A 24,186-nucleotide genomic window follows, 5' to 3' on the forward strand; every position below is an offset into this window, starting at 1 on the left:
GATGACATTTGTGCCCAGTAGTATACAGTTTGACTATGGATCCATGCTCCTAATGTCAACATTTTACAATCCTATATAACTGCCAACACTGTCATATTAAGCTCTGGACTCACAATACAATTGTGCTATTCATTGGCATCATTTAAAGACCTTTACCCTAAGTCCACATCACAATATCTATTAAGTGTCTTTGCTAAATGTATCATATGCAGGTACATAAGACTTTTCATATTGTTGTTTTTTCCCTTTTTGAGATGTCTCCACTGACGTGGTCCTTTGAAATCTCAAGGTTTGTCCTGATCTCAATATAGTTTGATTGAAAGTAAAATATAATATTCATGGAAGTCATCAAGCCACAATGTTGACATTTGGATATTATAAAGACGTACATGTGAACTCAGTATAAGCAATATTATAGCATTCTCGGTAATTGCCAATACTGACATTTCACTCTTTGTATTCACAAAGATTTAGGGCATTTTCTTTTCTTGTTCACCAAAATTGCAAGATATTTGTAAAGTATTTTTGCTCTATTAAAAACATGTACTACAATACTATGAAATCTGAAAAAACAAATTCAGATTGTATGAAAACCCAGTTTCAGATTCAGATTCTATTGGACACTTGGTAAGATACATGGTCATGTATTTCTATTAATATAATAAACATGAGGTCTATACTACGTATATGCCTATGCTCTTTCTGGTTTGACCTCTACCGACAGTCTAAACCAATCAGATTTTAGCGACCACCTACCCGGAAGTCAACAGTATGAGCAAAGATTTTAGAACACTAACCAAGTGGACGTACGTTTGCGGCTATCGCTCCGCCTCAATCCTCTCTTATATCTGGGTGTTTTGGTAGCGGTGATACAAAGTTATGAAAGTGAAATCTTCTCAGGTGTACAGATTTTTTAAATAATCATTTCTGAACAAAAAGGGTCTAGTGTTTTATGTCTACGGTCGAGTTAACTGGTCAAAAATGTTATCAAAGGACTGTAACACAACAAACAGTGTTAATGTTCAGTGTAGGTTGGCCTCGATCATGGAGGTACTGTCTAAGACAGCTGTTGCCGAGATAACCAAGGTGTTTGATGACGGTTTCCTACTCTTACGATTGGAAATGTGTCGGAAGGATGCGAAAATCGACTCTTTGAAGCGAAAATTGATAGCTTTGGAAGGTGACTTGCGGTCCACACGACGAACGTCAGACTCAGAACCTCCTCCCTCTTGCCAGGAAGTTGCGGATTGTGAAAGGAAACACGATGAAGGTAAAACCAGCTGTACCACGTTGCATTATTATATTGTTGCATTCTATCTGTTACAGACAAACGACATTTGGACCTGATTCCTAAACTACCGTAAATAATTTAATAGATTTCCCCATATAGCTAGACAGAAATTTTGAAAAAAAATGTAGGCTTTGTACTAGTCTTTTTTTTAACAGAGTGACATAGTGAGCACCCATATAACTTAATTAAATTTTATTTTGTTATATGTGTAATATAAAGTGTTTCTGTTCAGGACTAAAAGAATGCCACGGAGGAACTGGACAGAACCTCCATGTAGTTCCCGCGGTGCGAAACCTGACCAGTGCTCCGCAACAACTTGAGGGTGCGCATACGCTTCTCAGTCACACAGCTGAAGGCGATGCAGAAGTGTCACGCACAGAGGACGGCAATGTAAAGGCCCCATACATGCAGAACTTCAGTGCACAGACCAAACAGAGGGAGGACTCGGACACTCCAAATATTCTGGACTCTTACACCCAGTCACCACATACTCACGGCTCTGCCTCTGCACTCACACACACTCAGGACTCTGCCCCTAAGCTCACACACACACATCCCACACACCCTCAGGACTCTCCCTCTCTGCTCACACACACACAGGAGCCTGTGGGGTTTGGTGAGCTGCAGCTGGAGCTGAAGGCTGAGCAAGAGGAGGAGCAGGTGGATCAGACCCTCCACCAGAGGGAGTGTGAGTACAGAACTGGGGTAACAGAGCAGAGCAACCCCCAGCTGTGGGCAAACAGCGGGGCAGAATCACACCAGATGATTTCAGCAGGGCCAGAGACGATGGGCGGGGCTGTGTCAGAACTCAGGACACACCTACAGGATGCTGATGTACACTTAGAGCCCTTCATGATAGAGGTTTCTGGAAACAGGCAGATATCCCAGATGGAGCTGAGTCCTGAAGGGGCAGACTTGCAGTCGTGGGCTTGCCGCAGAGCGGAGCCAGAGGGGGAGGGGCGTCCTGTCAATCAGCACGAAATAGGTGTGGTCTCATTAGCCTACCCCTCTAGTCAGACATGGTCAGCCACACCCCCTAGCATTGGCTCGAGAACAGGAACAGGTGGTTTGGCTGTTTGGAGCAAGACTATTGCGTCTGCACACATGCATCCAGAAGCCTTACTAAAGCCAACACAGGAAGTGATGTCACACCTGAGCCTGCAGCCATCTGCCTCTCAGGATAAACGCCTCCAAACTCACAAGATATCCGTGCAATGCCAGGTAAACAACAGCAACAACATCCACAACAACATTATCATCAACAACTACAAAAGCAGAGCCAGCACTGGCAGCAGCAGCAGCGGTGGTGGTGTTGGGGGTAGGAGTGTTGTCCAGCGGAGAATGCCAGTGAGGGAGAAGTGGTTCATCTGCTCGTTCTGCGGGAAGAGCTTTGACCGCTTCAGCCACCTGCAAATGCACCAGCGCGTGCACACGGGCGAGAGGCCTTACAGCTGCAGCGTCTGCGGACGCAGCTTCACCCAGCAGAGCAACCTGCGCACGCATCAGAGGGTCCATAGAGACAGGCTGGGACACACACTGCCACACACACACGTACGTCCGTACCGATGATCAGTTAAACACAGAGATACACACATCCAAGGGTCCACAGAGACAGGGCAGCAGCCACACAGCCACTCTCACACATGCATGTCTGTACCGATGATAGGTTAGACACAGAGATACGCACACCAGATCATCCACAGGCCAGCACACATACACCTGTGCCTACCGCTGATGGCAGTTTAACATACACACCCACGGCAAAGGTACACAGGGACAAGGCTGGGAACGCACAGGCACATGCACACACACACATGCACACACCAGAGCGTCCACTGGGACACGGCTGGAAACACACACACATGCATCTGTATTGATAATCGGTCAGGCATAGCACACACACACCACCACACAGATACACACACAGGATCCACAGGGACACAATGGCACACACGCACTCGTCCTTACCGATGATGGGGAATAAACATACAGACCCACGCCAAAGCTACACAGGAATAGGGTCATATACACGAACACACACTTGAACCAATTACGGCTGTCGAAGCACCATACCACACACATACTGATGCTGGCTGTCACACAGACTGCACAGGAATAGGGTCATACACACAAGCACAAAAACACACACTTGTACCAATTACAGCTGTCAAAGCACCATACCAGAGGGTGCACACAGACAGGGGCGAACACACACACACACAACCTACCGATGATGCAAGTCAAAAGACACACACAAAGACAGGAAGACGCTTGTGAGCAAGTGTGGATGATTCTGGTCAGGAATGTTTTAGAACTCTTACTTTGGCTCCAAGAATAAACCATGGTTATTGTCTCTGAGGAAACCTTTTCAGCATTCAAAAAAACAGTTTTTGCCTGAAAACGAAAAACAAAGCTCTATGCAGAACATTTTTAAAGAACCCTCAAGAACCTTCTAGACAGCAGTTGTTTTATAATGTGACACCAGCGCAGGAACATTATCACGGGCAATGCATTGTTTATGAGGATGTGATGCCATTCATGCAACCTGCCTAGAAAGTTTCCCCCTGTATAATGTTTAGACTGAGGGGAAGAAGTGTGGTTACATTGTTTTCTTTGTCAACCCACTCAGCCACTACATGTTATAGGCACTCAGCCAGGGGTGGGAATCACAGGTTAATTTATGATCCGATATCAAATTTTTTTTCTCTGTGGTTTCAATATATATCAAAACACTAGGAAAATATTGCTGTTTTACAAATTAGAAACATTAAGTTCCAAATCCCTGCCAGTAACTGTACAACGTCTATTTAAACGGAATGTCTGCTACACTGCCAGTTCTAATTGGGTTTCATGACTGTTACTACTCTTAACTCTACTCTATTTTTCACTGCCCCAAGTCTGAAAAAATGAACCAGTGTTTGGTGTCAGTGAATGGGTAACGTACCACAAGCAGAAATGTCACAACACATTGCTGTGTTTTTTTTTATTATTATTTGTCCCACCCCTAGTCTCCTGAGGCAGTCACACTCACCAAACAGGGCAGTGATGGCAGTTGAAAATGTCAGGAAATGTTCATGTGAATCATAAGTCATAAGTCATAAGTAAGTAATGACAGTGGAACTGTGTTGTGGATGGATGACTTGCAGCCTTGTTTGATTTTAAAATCAGTAAAACATTCTGCAGTGGTGTAACATTCTCTGTATGTGTCCGAGAGATTGCCAGTTAATAACTGAGTGTTATGATTTTTATTTCCATGACTATAACTAACATCTTGTCTAACATGTTGCTTCAGTGTTAGGACTGTGTGCAGGGGCCTGACATGGTTGCCTTTTTAATGCTTCATCCAGCTGATATGTGACTATCCTCTGTCACCTCTTGTTAACCTTGGACAAATGACATATATTTGAAAAATACTTAAACATTTATAAAGATTTATTCCTGTGCAATATAAAGGAGAGTGTGGTAATATCTATTAAAACGTAGTCAGTAGTTTGAATATACACGAGGTGTGGCTATTAAATAACAAGACATTATGAGTATATACACAAGTTATAAGTACAAGAAGTTTTCTTCATTACAGTTGAATTACAGCAGTAGTCTTATTATTTAATAGCCACACCTGGTATACAGATAACAGAATGAATCCTGTTGTAAACCTTTTCAAGACAAACAGATAAGTTCATGATGTAGCGGACACACACAGACAGATATTGGTCTGATGTAACTTTGGAACTAGTTGTCTTCAGCTTGCACAGACTTGCACAGACCGAGGCGTCAAGTGTCCAATCAGCACATTTTGTGAATGTCCTTCAGCAATGGTGTAGTAATAACTATAGTGTTAATTAGCCGCCCATATAGGCAGGACTTGCAGGCTCCTCCATCATGTTCGTTTGTCCTTTGGATACATCCTATTGGAGACAGGTTGTGCCAAGCATGTATACGTATGACCTATGACCCTAGCAGTCAGTGCTGAACAAGGAATCCATACAGTCTTAGATCCGATCAGGCTTGAGAGAGTTCCCATCAGCTCTAGGCCCAAACAGCCCAAGAGCCACCAACACCACCCAGACCCAGTAGCAAAGGCTATAACTCCATCCCCTCTCCAGCAGCTCCGTCTAAAGCACTTGCTGCCGCTTTGATGATAAAAAAATAAATTCAATACAGTAAAACAGTAACCAAATACAAAGTACAAAACATGAGACAAAAAACAGAGGGGAAAGGATGAAGAGGTTTGGCAGTCATGTGATTTTCTCTCATTGGTTTAGTGGAGAACGATTTGGGTGTTTCACTATTTTATTTGCTCTGGGGGGTGCAGTAGAATAACACTGGGGTGGGGTAATTGTGTGATTTTCCCCAGCAGGTGCAACTGAATGGCAATGGGGTAGGGTAGTTTTATGATTTACTCCTGGGTTGCAGAAGAATTGCATTAGGGTGGGGTAGTTATATGATTTGCCCCCGTGGGTGTAGTAGAATGGCGTTGGGGTGGGCTTTGGGTCGCAAGAACCCGTTGCTGTAGTGGAAGTGATTGGACAGTGCCTCAGAGATCTGCAACGAGCTCGACGCATCCTCGTCCTCCTCTCCCTCTGCTACCCCATCTCTCTGCAACCACCCCTGTCCCGTCTGTCCATCCACCACCCCCACGTGCGGAGACCACCCATTGGTCTGTCCGTCCACCACACCCTCTCTGGAGGCCCAGGGCTGTGTCTGTCCGCCTGTGCAACGTGGGAGAGTAACCCTAGGCTCCATCTCCAGCACTGGGGCCTCCGGACTCAGAGGGGGAACCAGGGAGGAGGGAAGTCCAGAGTCCTGGAGATGGGAAAGGAGAGACAGAGTGAGTAAGAGAGAGAGAGAGAGCGCATCAAAGAGTCACAGTGAGAACTAAATTAGATAGAGACAAAAAGATACGGTACAGAGAAAGAGAGAGAGAAAATGAACATCAGTGTCATGGAGGAGAAAGGGAGAGGGCAGTAAGTGAGGGAATGATAAAGAAGATCCTGGAGAGAAAATGAAACGGTTTATATACCTACCTAAATAAAAGAGAGGGTCATGGATAAAGATATAGAAAAGAATGCAGAGAAAGGGTAAAAATAATCATATGAGAGGTGAGAGAGAAGTATAAAGGAAGATGGGTGAAGAGGAGGTGAGAGTTCTGGGGTGTTCTGAGGATTCATCTTGAGGAATGTTTGAGGTCAGAGGAGGACCAGGGAGGAGTGGAGGCCAGATCTCTGGAGATGGACAGCAGAGAGAGAGATAGAGACGTGGAGACAGAATGCAAGAAAAAAGAGGAAGGAGGGAGAGAGAGATTGGAAAAAAGGTTATTATTTGAGAATATGGAGTCAGAAATGCATGTCAGGAGAAAAAAAAGCATTCTAGGCAGAGAAAGAGTTTTATCAAGAGAGGAAAAGACACAAAGAGAGAGGTAAAGAGATGGAGAGATACAAAGACAGAAAGATAAAAAGGCGGAGAGCTATTCAAGAGGGGGATAAAGAAAGAAAGATGGTAAACGACAGACATGATAGAAGAAAGGATGAAAAAGTAATGAGGAAAGAAATAAGGGAAAGGATAAAAGGGCAAATGAAGATTGAGAGGGAAGGATAACCAGAAAAGAAAAGGAGGAATATGAAAGGAGCCACCCAAGGTGATGCACCGGAGACAAACATAGAGAGATCAAGAAAGAGGAAGAGAACCGAATGTCATGTTTCTCTCTCACACGCGTACCAGAGAGTGGTTGCTGCTCTTGAGGTAGGCCTCTAACCGGCGCTGGCTCTCCTCCCTCTGCCTCTCCCTCCACGAGTTGCCGTCTCTGGGGGGGTGGAAGCCTGGGTAGAGGGGTCTCTCAAGGTCCTGCTCTGACACTCCCCCTGGTGGCTGGTGCAGGGCAGAACACTCCTGAAACCAAACAGAGGGGTTGAGAAGTGGATTTCCCATTCTTGCACCCTTGCAACTCTGATGTGAACCTGAGGGTACATCTAATCATAGAGAGTAGAATGAACCCAAGTCTGCTTCCGTCTTCATCTGACTGTGCAAGGGACCTTGAGGATACCCGCCACTTTCAATACCACTATTTTACTTCTACAGAATGATGGAATATCGAACAAAACATGTCAACAACAACAACCCCATGGGTTAATGTATTTACATGTTTGACACAAAATAAAGCGTTGCTGAGAATTTTAATATCTATTCTACAGGCACTAAATCTAAGTTAGAATACTACTGTCATGATGTAGCGGAAGTCTGAACAGCAAAATGTCTCTTTCTGCATCAGTTCTTTCCATTTCCCAACTCCTTAACTACTCACACCCCTGCTTAGTCTTTCTAATACTTCACAAAACTATTACTGTAGGTGCACAGGAAGGAAAGGGCCATTTTAAACTGTATGCCAGTGTAGTGTAACTGAGAGGTGCTCAAACGGACATGATGAGATTCATTTTCTAATATGCTTCTATAACTGTGCTGTTACACACAGTGTGACCATGTTCCAGTGTACTTAATGGCATTATTGCAATGTAATATAAAATGTCCTCGCACATCTTAAAATCATGTTGGATTGGCCTCATTAATACTAAGAGCCCTTTTGCTCTTCACAGCTAAGATGTATCAAGGTATCCATTTTCAGAGGCCATATAGACCTAGCTTTGTATTTGATTGATTGGTTATTAAGTTACTTGATTGATTATTAATTTATACCCATTTTAACATTTACTTATTTTAGACGTTATTTATTTCTGTTGAGAAATGCTTATAGCACGCCATTTGTGAAGTGGATAAAAAAAAGGCCAAACCTCTGCACCAATGGCTACTGCAGTCATTGAACTCACCTCCAAGGACATCACATTGTTTTTTATCATGCTGTCCATCCTGATAGACACATCATCCATCTGAGAAAGAAGAAAGAGCATGGGGGGGGGGGGGCAAGAACCAAAGGGGAATGTGATTACACCCGATGAAATTGTGCTGAGTATGTGTGTGTGTGTGTGTGTCTCTCTGTGTGTGTGTGTGTGTGTGTGTGTGTGTGTGTGTGTGTGTGTGTGTGTGTGTGTGTGTGTGTGTGTGTGTGTGTGTGTGTGTGTGTAAGTGTATGTATGTATGTGAATGTGTGTGCTTACCTGACTTCTGAGGTCTGTGCTGGCAGAGTTTAGTCTCCTCAATGAGGTCTGTCTTGATAGATTGTTAATCTCCTCCCTGGTGGGAGAGAGAGAGAGAGAGAGAGAGAAAGAGAGAAAGAGAGAAAGAGAGAGAAAACTTTGAGAAAGAACATTTCAAATGATGCTCAGGACATGATGCTCTGACACTGATATGCCATTAAAACCTGACAAATTATATGTGTCTTAGTTCTGACAGGTCAAACACTCACGTCCTGTCACTAAGCTCCCTCTTCAACTTCCTGTTCTTGCGTTTATGGTGATGGGTCACAATGATGATGACAATCACCATGACAACAACTAAGGCCCCGGCAACCCCGCCCACGATGATTGTGGGGAAGGTGTCGACTGGTGCCTCATGCCGTTGGAGCTCTGAAATACAGAGAGACACAAGGTTAAAGGACAGACACGTACACAAACACACACACATACACACCATGATGGATGCACAACTTGTCCAGGTCATGGATTGCATACTTGTCCAGGTCAGTTGACAAACACGAGAAAACAATGTCCATTGGCTGATTTTTAGTTGCTCTGTCTTTTAATTGTGATGGTTATTTGCAAACAACTTTATACTCTAGGAAACAACTAACAGATTCTGTTTCTTTGCTTTATCCTAGCTTTATATTTCATGTATGTGTAACATACCTAGCAATTAGCAAAGAATAAGCCTGGGATAGTATTTTTAAATGAATCACACTTGAATTGTGAGTTAAGGTTTCTGTGACATACATTTAACATGAAATTAACTAGAACAGGGGTTCTCACACTGTTTCAAGCCCAAACAGTAGCCCGACAGTACTTCAACGACTCAATTTTGGATAAACACAGCCTGGTAGTCCTCAATCTGAGCACAATTGTGGTATTTTGTTTTGAGCGCCATTAGTTGGAAGTGAAAGGGAGAAGTTTTAGAGCTGCATCTGAGAGTTGGGGGTATTCCCACATGAATGCTACTCTGAAGGTCACAAGGGAGCAGGTGCTAGAAAGGTGCTACAACCTGCCTTTCACTCTTCAGCTCAATGAACTGTTCCTGCATATCTAAAGATCTCTTGCCGTGCAGACAAGTGGCTCCCGAACACAGTGTGTAACACACTGTCCACATGTAACGCATGGTATTTGGCACTAGTTGGAGCAGTGCTTTTCTCGGAAGTGCCAGCCTATGTTTCCCAAAATGAAACTCATGATTTTGGTAGATCTGTTATAAGTGTATGTGTCGGTGTGCTTAGGTTGTAAGGATGTGTTATGGCAAAAAGCGTATTGGTCAGTAGGCTAGGGCGATTACAATGCTAGCACCTTAGATATGGCAATGCTAAGACCACAGAACAGAATAACGATTAGCTCAGAAACCAGATATTAAATAGCCTGACTTTTTATGTTTATTTCACAATACAATGGTGATCTCAAGGCTGATGGTCCTGCGGTGCGGTTATTGGAATGTGGCTTTTTATTGCACCAACACAGTGTGCTGCTCTCCAACGATCACGGAAGAAAGCGACCATTTCTACCAACTCCTCAGCATCTTGGCTTGTAATGTGGGCAGGCAGCAGCACCATAATTACTGTTTTTTTACATCGTTACATTACACCACACACACACACACACACAAAAGGTTAGAGTACATACTCACACACAAATAATTTGACAAGCACACACATGCACACACTCAGTACTGTTGCGTAACTCAACCCCAGTCATTTAAGACGCTGATTCCTCTTTCTCTATCTCTCTATGCATGCAGCAAATAGCAGTCCATATTATTTTCTCTTCTTCCTTCAGCCTATGACAGATGGCACTGCCCTCTCCGTAATGCCCTCAAACTGAAACTGTCCTCCCACACACATGTGAAAGTGTAGCAATGACAAGCTGTTACCACATGGGGGCTGCACACACAATGTCATTAAACAGGCTGGCACTAAACAGGCTTTTTAAAATCCCTCTACCTATCCACTCCAGTTTACCAAAGCTTTCTGTGCTGTGGTCTACCAAAGAGTACGTTTCACTGGTGACACCTAATCTGGCCTGCATAAAACTAAGAAAAGACAGATGAGATGGAACAATAGCTATAGTGGGACTAAAAAATACTGTTCAGAGGTCAGCATAGTTGTACTGGGACTAGTTGAAAGGACGGGGGCACAGTTTTGAGTATTGTTTTGCAAAGTCTTTCCAGAATTATACTGTATAGATCTAGATAACAGTAACCTTTATAAAGTTGGCTTGAGTTCATTTTTACATCATCAAATGGAATTTTCGGTTGGTCACATATAATCACATATTTGTGACCGTATTGTCAGGGTTGAAAGGGAGACAGTTGTACAGTGTCAACTGTACTGAGACCAGCAGTGATAGGAAATGCACCCACCTCTCACAGTCACCTGCAGCTCTCCTTTGTCGGCCCCCATGCGGTTCCTGGCATCGCATTCGTAGACACCTGTGTCTGTCAAGATAAGCGGCCTACCAAAGACAAGCCGGTTCCCTTCTCCAGATACGCCTTCAGGTAAACCTCCATCTCTCCTAGTGAATAAACGCAAGGTTAGCGAGGAGACCACACACAAACTAAAGGTTAAGATGACAGTTCATCATAAATTGAACACAACCCCATATTATCCTGTTTACCCTGTCATAATGTTCGTCCTGAAACGTTTTGCTGTTCCAGAGCTTTATTTCAAATGTACCTCTAAATCTTTTGTTTTCATGACTATGACCACAAAACATAACAAAGCCAGTCAAACTTCACTTCCACCAAAGGGATCAAGGACCCAACAGGGTTTTCCATTTTAAAAACATGCTGTGGGTATATCCGTTTGAAATGGTCTACAATCCCATTTCATGAAAATCCAGCAGGTCTACACATGGGTGGCTGATTGTTATGTTACTTTGACCCTGATCTGACACTGATCCACCCGCCATACATAGTTTAGGTGACAAACACACACACACCCACCGGTGATACTAAGTTGAGATGGTGACAAACACACACACCCACAGGTGATACTTAGTTTAGACGGTGACAAACACACACACCCATACACACATATACAGAGGTAAGGATGTGGCAACCCTACTTCATGTCACCAAAAACCTGTTAAGCTAGAATGCATCTTGTGCATGATAACACAAATAACGTCAGTTAGAGCGTAGCTACACACGTAGACGTGATGTGGACAGACTAGACAGGGTTCACATTCACCGTCACGTTCAAAGGCTTTCAGCACTTACAGGGTTGATTTACAAATTGCTTTCTTTATGTAGTTGGTTGTTATTCAGAGTGACCTTTTTCCTATTCTATAGTGGGATTTACCGGACAAACAACGCAAGTATGTATTTATTCTCTCTCTCTCTGTCTCTGTCTGTCTGTGTGTCTCTCTCTCCCTCTCTCAGTCTCTTGAAACATCATGCTCCAGAAACTGATTAATTAACTCCTTTGGGGAGGGTCAGGTTTCTGTGGTAACACTGTGCTGTCTGTCAAACCATTCTCAGGTTGGTGGCCCAGCCCCCTAGTCTTTTCTGGGTCCACAATGACCCATTATCCCCATATGACACACCTTCCCACCACTGTCACCATGGAGATTTAGATGACGACAGCCACCACGTGGTCACCTGTGTAACACCAGGAACATGACGATTGGCAATCTAACCACAACAATCTAACTCCATTATAACTCTAATCTAAAGAATGCAAGGCCTAGACTCTACTCTCTACACTTTCATAATGAACTTAATTCTGCTGTAAAGGGCAATGTAGTTTAGACAATTATGGGCCGTAATTTCATTGATGGGCAGCGGGCAACGAGCAACTGGCAACAAGCAGAGCAATGAGCAACAAGCAGAGCAATGAGCTAAGTCCGCCCCTCGCTCCTGAACTAAAGCTAATTTAATAACCTGGCAAAATAATTTTGTAAATGTAATACCATGAGCAAAATCCTATGAGCAAACATAGGTGGTTAAGTGCAATGGTCCCACAAGCCACATGATAGCTTTAGTTTGTTTGCGACAGACTTTACTCGTTGCCCATCAATTAAATTAGTAAATCTGTTAAGTTTTTTCTGATAAAGAAAAGGCTGTTTAAAGCAACACTATGCAACAATTTTTGAGGTATGTTTTTATTCTTTTGATATAATTTTCAAATACATTTTGATGATATATGGTCATGTGAAGGACAGATAAACACAGCTGTCGTTCCCACTGGAGCCGTCCAGGCTATGCACTATATAGTTCTGTGGTCCGCGTAGAAAATATGTAAGAAAAGCCTTCACAGCACAACATTGCCAACAATATCGGTAGAAGTTGGCATGTTAGCAAGCTTTGATCCGTGCTGGTGTTTGCAAAGGTTTGGCATGGTTTGCTGGTAGCTTGCTAGTTTTAGACCAAAACTCCATAATGCTGCTTTAACGAAAAGCATAAATTGCTGAGCTCAACTGGCACTAGAGGGGATCATTCATTGCTGTGACTAGTTTGAACAGCTTTAAACGGGCCATTAACATGGGCACCAGACTGAGAGGAGCACGGCTGACTCATCAGTACCGCTGCCATGTTTAATTACCCCAAACACAGGGTTAACGGCTGAAAGGAGTCAGATGCTCGTCTGGGTCTGATCAGCCTGATGCAGGTCTCTCTGACGGATCTCTTTGATCCACGGAGCCTTTGATCGCGGGTTTGGGATGGGTGAGCTAGGAAGGGGACGGGCCCATCGCCGTGTATGTATGTGTGAGTCTGTGTGTCTGTGTGTGTGGCTGTGATGTCTATGGTGTCTGTGTCTAGAGTAGTCTGGGTGAGTTTGACCTGGCCATTCTGTGTGTCTGTGTGTGTGTCTGTGACTCAATTATGAGTAGTCTGGGTGAGTTCAACCTGGCCCATCTGTGTGTCTGTGTGTGTGTGTCTGTGATGTCTATGGTGTCTGTGTCTAGAGTAGTCTGGGTGAGTTTGACCTGGCCATTCTGTGTGTCTGTGTGTGTGTCTGTGACTCTCAATTATGAGTAGTCTGGGTGAGTTCAACCTGGCCCATCTGTGTGTCTGTGTGTGTGTGTCTGTGATGACAATGATGTCTGGGTGAGTTTGCGCATCTATGATCTATGGCCAGGGTTTCTGCTAGGATTTGTTTTTGCCAGTGTGAATTTATTTTACCAGACAAATTTAAAACTTCCTGGTGCATGTTTCATTAACAATCTATCAATAATCAATATAATCAATCTATGTTACAAACGCTTGACATCAAAAGAATGACATCATACTCAAATCAGTTTTGCTGTAACCAGGATGTCATCCTTAGGTGGGCATTTGGATGCAGGGTGGGCAGCAAATTGAATAGATAATCCTACCCGTCTACCACAGTATAGGCTGCAGTCAAAACTTTGCAGCATGGTCATGTTTGACACTACATTATTCTAATTTGATACAATCAAAAACTGTAAAACTGTTCTGCTTAGAAACCATAGACATAGACAGAAAAAAAAACATAATTTAGTTTATAAACACAAACTTAAAGTATTCTACAACAAAAAGGACTGTAGAAATGTATTGTTCACTGTTGCTGCCTCGGTCATTGTGAAACCATGTTTCTTGCTACTAGTTCTGCAATGACACTAAAAGGTGAGAAAAATCCTTTGTCAATTTGTCAATATCTGCTAAACGTGGTTTGGGCAAACAGAACTTCGCCAGTGCAGTGAATAAGTCTACACCCAGAGAGCCACTGAAGGCTCTAATAGATTACACCCTCCTTGCAGAGATAAAACAATTTAATGAGCTAATCACTATGATGTCTCTTACAATAAAAATTAGATTTTCTATTCATTCTTTGCCAGTACTGTGGACGGGTGAAGACTTTGGAGGGTGGAGCTCTGACTGAAGCTTTACGGAGAATGAAATGTTGAATGAAAGGGATTTATTTTCTGATACTGACCCGCGGACAATAAATGTTCCCGCTTATTATACGATTACTTGGCAACCAATAAAAGACATTCCTCCAAAATATCTCTTTTTAATGATTTTGTTGCCATTTTGTGGCTTCCACTGAGAAACATTGTTATTCACGCAAATAGAACTTTAAAGTTTCAGTTGTTGCGTAGCAACATATTACTTGCTGACTTCATGTGGCACTGAATTTCCGTTATGAAATTGTATTGTATGGCAACAACAGTAAGAGCGTTCTGATTGGCTAATGGGTAGTCATGCCACCCACGTATTGCCCTCCTCACCAGTCAATACGGATCCGTATTGCACTCTGACGAAAATTTCAAAATGAGTGAAAGCGATCAGTCTGAGTTTTAATATCCAGATGAAAATGAAAACATCAACATCCATGAGGAAGTTCAGAAGAAGCGAAGATTTGTTATTGAAAGTGATGATGAAGACTAGAAACTATAGTTTGAATCACTTGTGTTGTTACTTTAAATTAAAGCCATTTTAGCAGAGCCGTGTTGTCCGTTTTCTATTGATCATTGTAAATTGAAGTTAGCAAGTAATTGGTTGCTACACAACACCTGAAACACATTGTGTCGTGAGAAGACTTGAGAGCTCAACAAAACAATATGTTTTCTATTCATAATTACCATTTCTTTTCATTTACAAAATGAAAGGAGCGAAAAATGCCGTATAATAAACAACTTACTACCCTCGACCGTTCGGTCATGCCGGGAAATATCAAACTTCCGCTTTGGCGTATCAACCTCGCTATCGCTCGGTCGATACGTTAAAGCCTAGGTTTGATATTTCCCGGCATGACCTCACTCTCGGTTAGTAAGTAGTTGTTACTGGCAAATTTTCAATATATAATTTTTTTTTTATCAATTTAACCAGGCAAAAACATGAAACCCTGTGTGCATGGGTGTGTGCTTTCTGTGTCTCAGCTACACGTAGCCATGTATATCAAGATCACAGCTGCCTACAACATTTGAAGTCGGGAATTACTTATGGCATTACTCCATTGGGGAGAAATTATTTTCGGACAGAAATTGCCGGACCAATCAAATTGTCAAGGCGGGCTTTATACGATGATGGACAGATCATCAACAGTAACGTAATCAAGCACGTCACCAACACACGAGTTGAATTCGTTTTCAACAAACATGGCTGCCGCTGGAGAGCTGAAATGTATAGATTCGAGTCCATTTAGACATTGACAGTAGTGCTGTCAGTTTAACGCGTTATTAACGGCGTTAACGCAAACCCATTTTAACGCCGTTAATTTTTTTATCGCGCGATTAACGCGATTTTTTTTTTGTAATTTAATTTTTTTTTTTTTTTTTTTAGATTAACGTTCTTTTTGGCCTCGCAAACTGTGTAGTAGGCTAACTTTACGGTTTGAGTGAATGGTGAGCGCGATACGGCGAAATGGATGATAAAAAACTTCTGAATGGAAAGTTTACTTTTAAAAGTTGTGTTGTGCAAAAGAAGCGAGCTTCACTGTTGTCTGAAAATGTCAACAGGCAGCTGGCTAAAAGCAAAGAAGTAGTAGGCTTACCTTTTATTGGTAACCTAACTGTTACGGTTCATTGTTTCTGAAATAAGAGGCCTGACTGCTATGTTCCCAGCAAACTTGAAAAAAAGAAAATATTAAGCCATGGTTTAACTGCACTATAGGGTCCTTGTTTACCTGAAATGTGCACTTTATAATTTTATTTTGTACCGCCCTGTTTGGCAATGTTGGTTTTCAATAAAATAAAACATTTGCATAAAGCAAGCCAATCCACTTTTCCATGTTGATAAGGGCATTGAAATAAAAATAAAATGATGGAAAAAATAAATAAACGAAGGGACATTTAGAATAGATAAAAATTTGCGATTAATCGCGATTAATTTTGAGTTAACTATGACATAAATGCGATTAATCGCGATTAAATATTTTAATCGTTTGACAGCACTAATTGACAGTGCATTCATTTTGAAAGAGGAACAGAGAAACGCGATCAAGGCATTTATCAATCGAAAAGATGTTTTTGCCTTCCTTCCTACGGGATCCGGTAAAAGTTTAATTTATCAGCTGGCCCTGGTCACATACTACGTTGTTCTGATTGGTTGTAGGTAACCAATTGAGCGAAGAGGCATTTTTTCTCCTGGTTCGGTTGAAACACGCCCCATAATCATAGCCCACTGGAGCGATATCAGACTCATATTCTGACTAGAATTATGAGTATGACATCGTCAGGCTAATCAACTACTTGTTAGTCGCTTAACATTGTGCCTAAAACTATGAAGTATTCCGTTTTAGCTACACCTCCCGGTATCCTGTACGGAAAAATTTGCAGTCAATACTACTTTTTTTAATCGCTATATATTGTGGCTAAACTCATTTTTTCACGGTAAATAAAGTGTTCCATTTTAGCCGTTTACATCATCATTTGCATTTCAATTGAAATTGTTTAGAGTAGAAATTCGTTTTTATAAAAAGGAGAAAATAGTGATATACGGTGCTTGTTCATCTACCTTTTAAGCAAGCCAGCAAGTTAATTTGCTAACATCTTAAATAATATATGGTGCTTGTTCATCTACCTTTTTAGCAAGCCAGCCAGTTAATTTGCTAACATCTTAAATAATATACGGTGCTTGTTCATCTACCTTTTTAGCAAGCCAGCCAGTTAATTTGCTAACATCTTAAATAATTTAAGATCTACCATTATTTGTTGATATAGGCCTATTTAGAAAGACTTCGGAGAGTTCATACTAGCTTATACACTAAGCAAAATAAATATCTCCTAATGTGCCCTTGTGACTTAGCTACATCCTACCTTTAGCGATTAGCAATTCCTCCCGTTGTGCTCTATAGTTAAAGTTGGTGCAAACAATTCCCCGTTTTGTGAAAATGTAATTGTGGGTGCCGTCAGATAGGCTATGTATATTAATCACAACACACTAAGGACCTTCTTAAAGCAGCTAACGGAGAAATTGCTAATCGCTAACGAGATGCTAACCGGTAGAAATGTGCTTACTTTGACACTATAACAAACTAGTGAGTCAACAACTTTCCTTACACAGTCAAACATCAAGCACATGGTTGTTTTGCTTGGTTTATTGCAGGTAAAATACAGGCAAGCTAGTATCAGGTAGCGAAGTATAATGTGAGATGCTCTGGGGTAAATCGCGTTATTGAGGTATTTAATGTAGTGCCAGTCTGACTTCCAAAAAGAGCCCGGGTGACGTAATGCTAGCGTTGGTATAGCAACTGTCACTCAAGAGTCGTTCGAAAGCCAATATTACGTCACCCGGGCTCTTTTAGGCGCCCGGTCACTTTTTGCCATGACAGGGCCAATTTAAGACCAAGTCTAGTCTAGATTCAGCTGCATCTTGGGTATGTCTGACACTGTGTGCTCGGCCGCTTGACCTGTCCTTGACCTTGACCTAGAACTGTCCTGTCTGTTCTTTAGTTCCCTGTGGTTCTGAACTATATGTATGCGTCTGTTCTTTAGTTCTCTGTGGTTCTGAACTATATGTATGCCCAAATATTGTTTGACTCTGGGATGGTACAGATCTGGAAGTTTTCACTGACTATAAGACTATTGCACCTCTTAGCATTCTACTTAGCATGCTCTACTTATCTATTCATCTTTCTGAAAATGATGTCAAAACCTGTTATGAATCCAGTCAGACCACTTCAACTCATTACGGCGTTAGCCAAATTACCTAGACAGGGAAGTTACTTGAAGTGTTTTCCCACAGCAGCTACACATCCCCATCCATCTCCACACAGAACATGAAACACACACACACACACACACACACACACACACATGCACACCCTCCCTCCTAATCATCTAGACTGGCCCCTGTCGACGGTCTTTCCTTCATGACCTGCTCAAACAGTGACAAGAGTGAGCTAATGTGTGAGCTAATGCCACAGCCAGTTACCAGAGGGTTAAGGGGAGAGTCAGCATCCTGTAATGGGGCAGAAGAGGAGTAATTGCCCCCTGTGCTGTCTGACCAAACACTTTGGTGTTTAATTATGATTCCGAGAGAGAGAGGGAGGGAGAGAGGCAGGGATGGAGAGAAAGAGAGAGAGAGAGATAGCAGGCTGCTGCTGAGCTGCTTTAAGTGGTATTTTGGAGCCAGCCAGCAGCATTATGGGCTTAGGGCATGTCTCTCTTTCTTCCCCTCTCCTCTCTTTACATCTCTATCTCACTCTGTCCGTCCCTTTTTTTTCTTTATATCACTTTTTTTGTTCTTCCTGTTCCCCTTCTCCCCCTCTTTGTTCCCTCCTTCCTCTCACCTACATTTAGGCTCACTTTACTCCCCCCCCTCTTTTCTGGGTCTCCCTAACTCTGTCTATCCTTTGAATCTCTCTCTTTCTCTCTGCTTCTCTCTCTCTTCTTCTCTCTGTTCTTCCCCCCTCCCTCGTGTGAACATTTCCTCTCTTTTTTTCAGCGACTGCATCAAGCTGCAATGCGACACTCAGGCTTTTATGTCACACTCAAAAGAAGGGGTCAACTCCGATTCACCTTTCTGTTTTAGTGTGTGTGTGTGTGTGTGTGTGAGAGAGAGAGAGAGAGAGGTGTGTTTGTGTGTGAGAGTGATAGTGTGTTGCGTGTGAGAGAGAGCGAGAGAGAGAGAGAAAGAGTGAGTGCCTCTGCGTCTATGTGTCCCTGAGTGACTGAGTTTCAGTTTATACGGTATGTAGTCACTCAACACAAAAGGTTCCACTAAACTGCTTACAAGCACGTGCCACTCCTCCAAATTACCTGAAGTAGATCATAAGAGCTTCGGCAAGAGGACTGACATTCCAAAGAAGTCAACTATAGACATTAGCTAAGATACAGACAATCAGGGGGAAACACGGAGATGTGACTTGACTTAAATAAAAAACACAGATGAGTGGAATCAATGTTTTCACTAAGAGATTCGGCATTCAGACTCTGATTTGGACACAGACAGAGACAGAGGAAGGGTGGCAATTTACAAGACAGACAATGGCAAACTATGCAGACAACTATGTAGACGGAGGCTGGAAAACATGTGTATGCAGACAGAGAGGTTACCTGGTCCAGGTGACATTTTCTACCTCTGGGTGACTTCAACCCCTTCCCGCCCAACAAACCAGTTGCCATCATAACCACTGACCACAGCATTCGGAGGAACTGCTCAATACACACACACACACACACACACACACACAGACACACACACACACACACACACACAAAGATATGTTTCAATTTCCAACCAGGAAAGAGTAAGAGAGAAATGGAAACAACATACTGAATGACAAACAGCATTTGCCATTCAAAATAAAACATTTACTAATGACATAAGTGACAGACACGCAAGCCCACACAAATAAACAAACACTAAATATTCAAATTTGAACTTTATCAAGTAACAGTAATCCTAATTATATGTTATGTGACTAAGGTGAATGTCATATGGCATAGGATTGTTGGCAGAATTTTTGTAAAGCCCTTGATGCCTGATATACTTACAGTGCACTACCAGGGTATTCCTGATGCGGTGGGGCCGCTCTAGAGTTGGGTGGCTCACCAGGCAGTCCAGCTTCTTGCCGTTCATGTTCCGCAAAGGATGCAGGGAAAACTGGGATGAGACACGCCCACCCTCTCCCGTCCTGTTCTGTGATTGGCCTTGGAGGTCAGTATCCCAGGAGAGGGTAGGTGGGGGATGGGCTGTAGAGCGACAAAGGGCTGCAACGCGAAACGTTTGCCCCTCCTCCAAAATCACAGGTTCCAATAAAGAGATGGGTGACGCTAGAGGGGGGAGGGATCAAAACAAAAGGTCATGGTTGGATGACCAATCAGCATTCAGGACTTAAAAAGTATGTCAATAAGTGTATCGAAGACGTGGATAGAATCTGTGTGTTTGTTTATTTGCGTGTGGGAGTAAGTAAGGAAAATACACTTGAAATGCAAGACAAAGGAAGAGAAGCGGGAGGTGAGTAGAGAGGAAGAGATCAGAGGTGAGGAGGATGAGGAGGAGGAAGAGGGTCTTACTCCAGACGGTGAGGCTGATTGGTCTCTGGAAGGTTCCGGAAGGGTAGGTGATGACCTGGCAGGTGTAGTGTCCCTCATCTGATGTTTCAGTGTTGAGGATGAGAAGAGAAGATTCGGAAAGGGGGTCCTTTGACCTGAAACGCACTCGTGTAGCCAAGCGGCCCACCACTGACACACACACACACACACAGTTGTGAATGTGCATGGAAACATACATACATTACTGGCAATGTAAAACATTTCTGGCAATGTAAAAGCGGTGTGTGTGTGTGTGTGTGTGTGTGTGTGTTGATGTGAGCAGGCATGTGTGTGCATGTATGAGTGTGTGTGTGTTGATGTGAGCAGGCATGTGTGAGCATGTATGAGTGTGTGTGTGTTTGTGTGTGTGTTCACCTGTTCCCTCTGTATGGTGAGCAGTGATGATGAGCTCAGTAGTTCCATCTGCTTGCACCTTATTCCAGTTCACCTGCACGATACTCTCACCCTGAGCATCAAATCGGCATGGCAACCGTGTCTCCGTCTCAGCAACTGAGCGAAGTGAGAAGGATTCCGGCGGTTCCACGAACCCTCCATACACACAGACTACAGGAGACAGAGGAGAGAGAAGTCTACTTCAGCGTAATATACACACAGACTACAGGAGACAGAGGGGAGAGAGGTTAAAGGGTACAGATGACCCTGCTGGGGGGACTCTAACTTTAACCAGGAAAACACCCCTCCCCCCCTCACAATCATTCAGGTATGTGAACCTTTCTAGAAAGCCTTGGCAAGCCTTTGGCTACCCATAATGCACCAGTGTTTCACACACCATTGAGCTTTTTCTGACTGTTTAAAAAAAAAAAATCTAATATTCACATTCCATTTAACAGAGACAGAGATTCACTCATTGCTATCAGGCCATTAAAGTGGTTGTGTGTCTGTCTGCTTATTTAAGGTGACACTTGGAATGAAGTGCAAACACAGCCCTGTGTGGGAAAAGCATTTGCGTTTTGAATGTGTTTGCGCATCTAAGGGAAACACAGAGAGAGAGAGAGAGAGAGAGAGAGAGATGGAAACACAGAATGGGAGCATGTGGGAATATTAACCAGAATAATGAATGATTACACATGCAAGCACACAATCAGACAGACACACAAGGACACTAACCAACCCTCCCTCCCTCTCCCCCTCTCCCCCCCCCCCTCTCTCTCTCTCTCTCTCTCTTTTCCTTTCTCTCTGGCTTGGTAAAATATTCACTCTGACAACACACACAAACAGCACCTGTTTGAATACTCAACATAGGAGCAATCAGCATTTGCCATTTTTTCAAAATAAAATATTTTCCAATGTCCTAACTGGTAGGTCCACTACTACTGTACTGTGATTGCTTTTAACATTAATGTAGGCCACGACTACACACGAAATACACACGACAAAACCTGACCTATGATCTTAAACACACACACACACAGACCCATTTCATGCTGCATGCCAAGTAGAGTTTGACTGGCACACACACACACACACAAATACCTTATTGTTAAAGAGCACAGGTACAGGGTTACTTCCTTATCTTCAGACAACTGTATCAGCTAAGAAAGCCTCATAAATCAGTGTCAAGTGTATGCATGTAGACATAATAAAACAATGGTTGTTGTTAGTAGGGTTGGTGGTATAAGTGTAGTATTAGGCTATTGGCTAAGAGATGTCAACTCTATTGTTATTACAGGTGCAAATATCCTTGTAGTGCTTTACATTATGAATTATTAATAATTATTATCACTGAAAACGTTATGCTTTGCTGGGTGTGGTTTAGAGTATTGTGACATTTCGTTTGTTGCTCAATTGGAATATATGTATTGAGGCATAATACTGCATAGCTCAAGGCATTTATTTCAGGACAGGTTTTCTTAGAAGCCTTTTCATTACTCCTTACTAACACTGACTAGTATTTTCTAGCCAGTTTAGTTTGTTGGAGTCTTGCAATTAAGTCATATTCAGATAGAGATGAATATAAGAAAGGAGTGTGTCGTTTTGAATAGCTGTTCACAGTTTTGACATTGATCATCTACAGTGTGCTTTAGTGGCCAAGAAGACACAACAGCTCAAAAGCTTACAATATTTGTATATCTCATATAGTGCTGGGCAGTCCCCATATCACTCTTACCCAGGATACTGAGCAGCAGACAATGCCTCATGCCCACGCCACCTCGGAACATTGTTTCGGCCCAGTTTGGCCCCGACCCTATGGTACCACGCAAGCGGATGGTCCGGTGACGGTCGGTGATCTGAGCAGATCCGTGAGGGCAGCCTGAAAATTAAGTCCCCGAGCAGGTGTCAATCCCCAGAGTTAGTCCTCCAGCCCCGCGGCGAGTCCACAGTGGACGTTGCGATAAGAACTTTCGAAGCTCAACAGGTGAACAGTGTCTCTCCTAACTGCTTTCCTCTTTCTCTCCTATTCGTGACTCAGTTGAGTTTCCTAAACAGGTAAATCCAGTTCACGGTGGCGGGCGGAGTGGAGCATTCTTCACGGATCACACGAAATTCCTAACATCTGTAAAAGATCAGTTACGGGAGCGTTAGAATAGTAGGTTGTATATAAGTGTTATGTCGTTACTCGTCGAGCATTTACAGTAAAATAACCTGTGCCCACCAGCCCAACACTATAACCATGCACCGAAAACCACCTGCTCGCACCTGGACCGCATGTGTCGCCATTGGCAATGCACTATCGCACCCGCAGGTAACAGAGTGCAGGCAGCACGGCAGGCCAGCATGCGCTCTCGTGTTTTGCACCCCTCCCTCTACTCCGCCCTCTCTCTCTCGCTCTCTCTGTATTTACAAGTCATTGGTGTGTACAGGCCGAGTTCTTTGTAATACAAGACGACCTTTGCACAAAAATGTAGGGAATGGTTGCATTCGGTTTAAAGTAGCCTAGGCTGTCCTATGCTGAAAAGGTTAAACTGTTAGATGTAATTGCATGTTAAACAGTAAGATTGTATTGCATGTTATCGAGTAGGAATATTCTCTGGATTCTTAAACATGATGACTGCTAAAAATATAGCAGACATATTTTAGATATGATTTTCTGAGATCTTGCTTGAGTAAAGTTCGCGCCTTCAGCAGGAAAAAATGTAACTAGGCGAACCAGTTAGCCCAGCAGGGAAATTATCCCACCTGCAAGTTAACGGCAAATGCAATGTTTTCCCCCGGGGGGTGGACAGTCGCTGAAGTTTTCCTTTTTTTTTTATGCTGTGGCTAAATCCGCCCGCGGTAAACACCCAGGCACACTCGCTCTCAGCCACGAACACAAAGCGCGACATTCTCGTGAACAACATGTCAACTAAACTACGCCCAAGACACACTGAACTTCTTAGGCAGTGACCACACACATAAATATGTCATTTTAAGAACAGGTGACATTTAGGCCACTCACATGCGAGGAGACAATGCGTGGCTTAAACCACAACGCACAAACAACCACTGAAAATCGCCGTAAGGAAAAGACACACACACAGTATCACGTCACCATATCAGTTTGATATGCATTTTTGTGAAGAATAGGATTGTGAGGAATAGGACTGAACAGGCTAGTGAATGCACCGATCTACACCAGCTGACTGTCACCCTGCAGAGTAGGCTACTCTCCATTTTGCAGGTCCCCGTCTATATAGTACAGTCTATCTATATCTGTAGCCTAATCTTCGCAAAAACAAATTTTAGAGCCAACCAGAAAATGCCTCAGGGGTGACAGAAAACGGAACACCTAAGTTACCACAGGCAATAGCCTACAGGAGGCCCACTTATGTACTTTAGCCACTCACACAGAAGAACCCTGGGAAAG

The 24,186-nt window shown here is 43.0% G+C and overlaps 3 protein-coding genes across 3 annotated transcripts; 1 reads left to right on the forward strand and 2 right to left on the reverse strand.

Annotated features, from left to right (window-relative positions):
- The first annotated feature begins 757 nt into the window (after positions 1–757).
- LOC116218408 (zinc finger protein 853) lies at positions 758–4,743 on the forward strand. Its single transcript, XM_031560006.2, has 2 exons — positions 758–1,270; positions 1,524–4,743. Exons 1-2 carry the CDS (start codon positions 982–984, stop codon positions 2,858–2,860), a joined length of 1,626 nt encoding a protein of 541 aa, XP_031415866.1. The 5' UTR covers positions 758–981; the 3' UTR covers positions 2,861–4,743.
- On the reverse strand, positions 4,706–19,425 carry LOC105889470 (nectin-4-like). The gene is made up of 7 exons (XM_031560010.2): positions 19,401–19,425; positions 10,799–10,950; positions 8,649–8,808; positions 8,401–8,476; positions 8,113–8,172; positions 7,010–7,180; positions 4,706–6,097 (listed from the first exon to the last, which is right to left on the reverse strand). Exons 2-7 carry the CDS (start codon positions 10,836–10,838, stop codon positions 5,732–5,734), a joined length of 873 nt encoding a protein of 290 aa, XP_031415870.1. The 5' UTR covers positions 10,839–10,950; positions 19,401–19,425; the 3' UTR covers positions 4,706–5,731.
- LOC116217929 (nectin-4-like) lies at positions 19,420–23,161 on the reverse strand. Its single transcript, XM_031560346.1, has 6 exons — positions 23,040–23,161; positions 22,510–22,896; positions 20,757–20,945; positions 20,364–20,531; positions 19,842–20,120; positions 19,420–19,499 (listed from the first exon to the last, which is right to left on the reverse strand). The coding sequence occupies exons 2-6, from the start codon at positions 22,559–22,561 to the stop codon at positions 19,420–19,422; spliced, it is 768 nt and encodes a 255-aa protein (XP_031416206.1). The 5' UTR covers positions 22,562–22,896; positions 23,040–23,161.
- Between the last annotated feature and the right edge of the window lie 1,025 nt (positions 23,162–24,186).

This window comes from Clupea harengus, chromosome 22, assembly GCF_900700415.2.
Source record: "Clupea harengus chromosome 22, Ch_v2.0.2, whole genome shotgun sequence".
Lineage (NCBI taxonomy): Eukaryota > Metazoa > Chordata > Actinopteri > Clupeiformes > Clupeidae > Clupea > Clupea harengus.

Excerpts from the sequence above, each read along its gene's own strand:
- LOC116218408 (XM_031560006.2), top strand. The coding sequence starts at position 982 with ATGTTATCAAAGGACTGTAACACAACAAACAGTGTTAATGTTCAGTGT. Across the intron at positions 1,271-1,523 it reads TGAAAGGAAACACGATGAAG|GACTAAAAGAATGCCACGGA; the intron begins GTAAAACCAGCT and ends GTTTCTGTTCAG.
- LOC105889470 (XM_031560010.2), bottom strand. The coding sequence starts at position 10,838 with ATGGGGGCCGACAAAGGAGAGCTGCAGGTGACTGTGAGAG. Across the intron at positions 8,173-8,400 it reads GCACAGACCTCAGAAGTCAG|ATGGATGATGTGTCTATCAG; the intron begins GTAAGCACACAC and ends CTTCTTTCTCAG. Across the intron at positions 7,181-8,112 it reads ACAATGTGATGTCCTTGGAG|GAGTGTTCTGCCCTGCACCA; the intron begins GTGAGTTCAATG and ends GTTTGGTTTCAG.
- LOC116217929 (XM_031560346.1), bottom strand. The coding sequence starts at position 22,561 with ATGTTCCGAGGTGGCGTGGGCATGAGGCATTGTCTGCTGCTCAGTATC. Across the intron at positions 20,946-22,509 it reads TCTGCTGCTCAGTATCCTGG|TCTGTGTGTATGGAGGGTTC; the intron begins GTAAGAGTGATA and ends TGTCTCCTGTAG. Across the intron at positions 19,500-19,841 it reads GAATACCCTGGTAGTGCACT|TTCCTCCGAATGCTGTGGTC; the intron begins GTAAGTATATCA and ends TGTATTGAGCAG.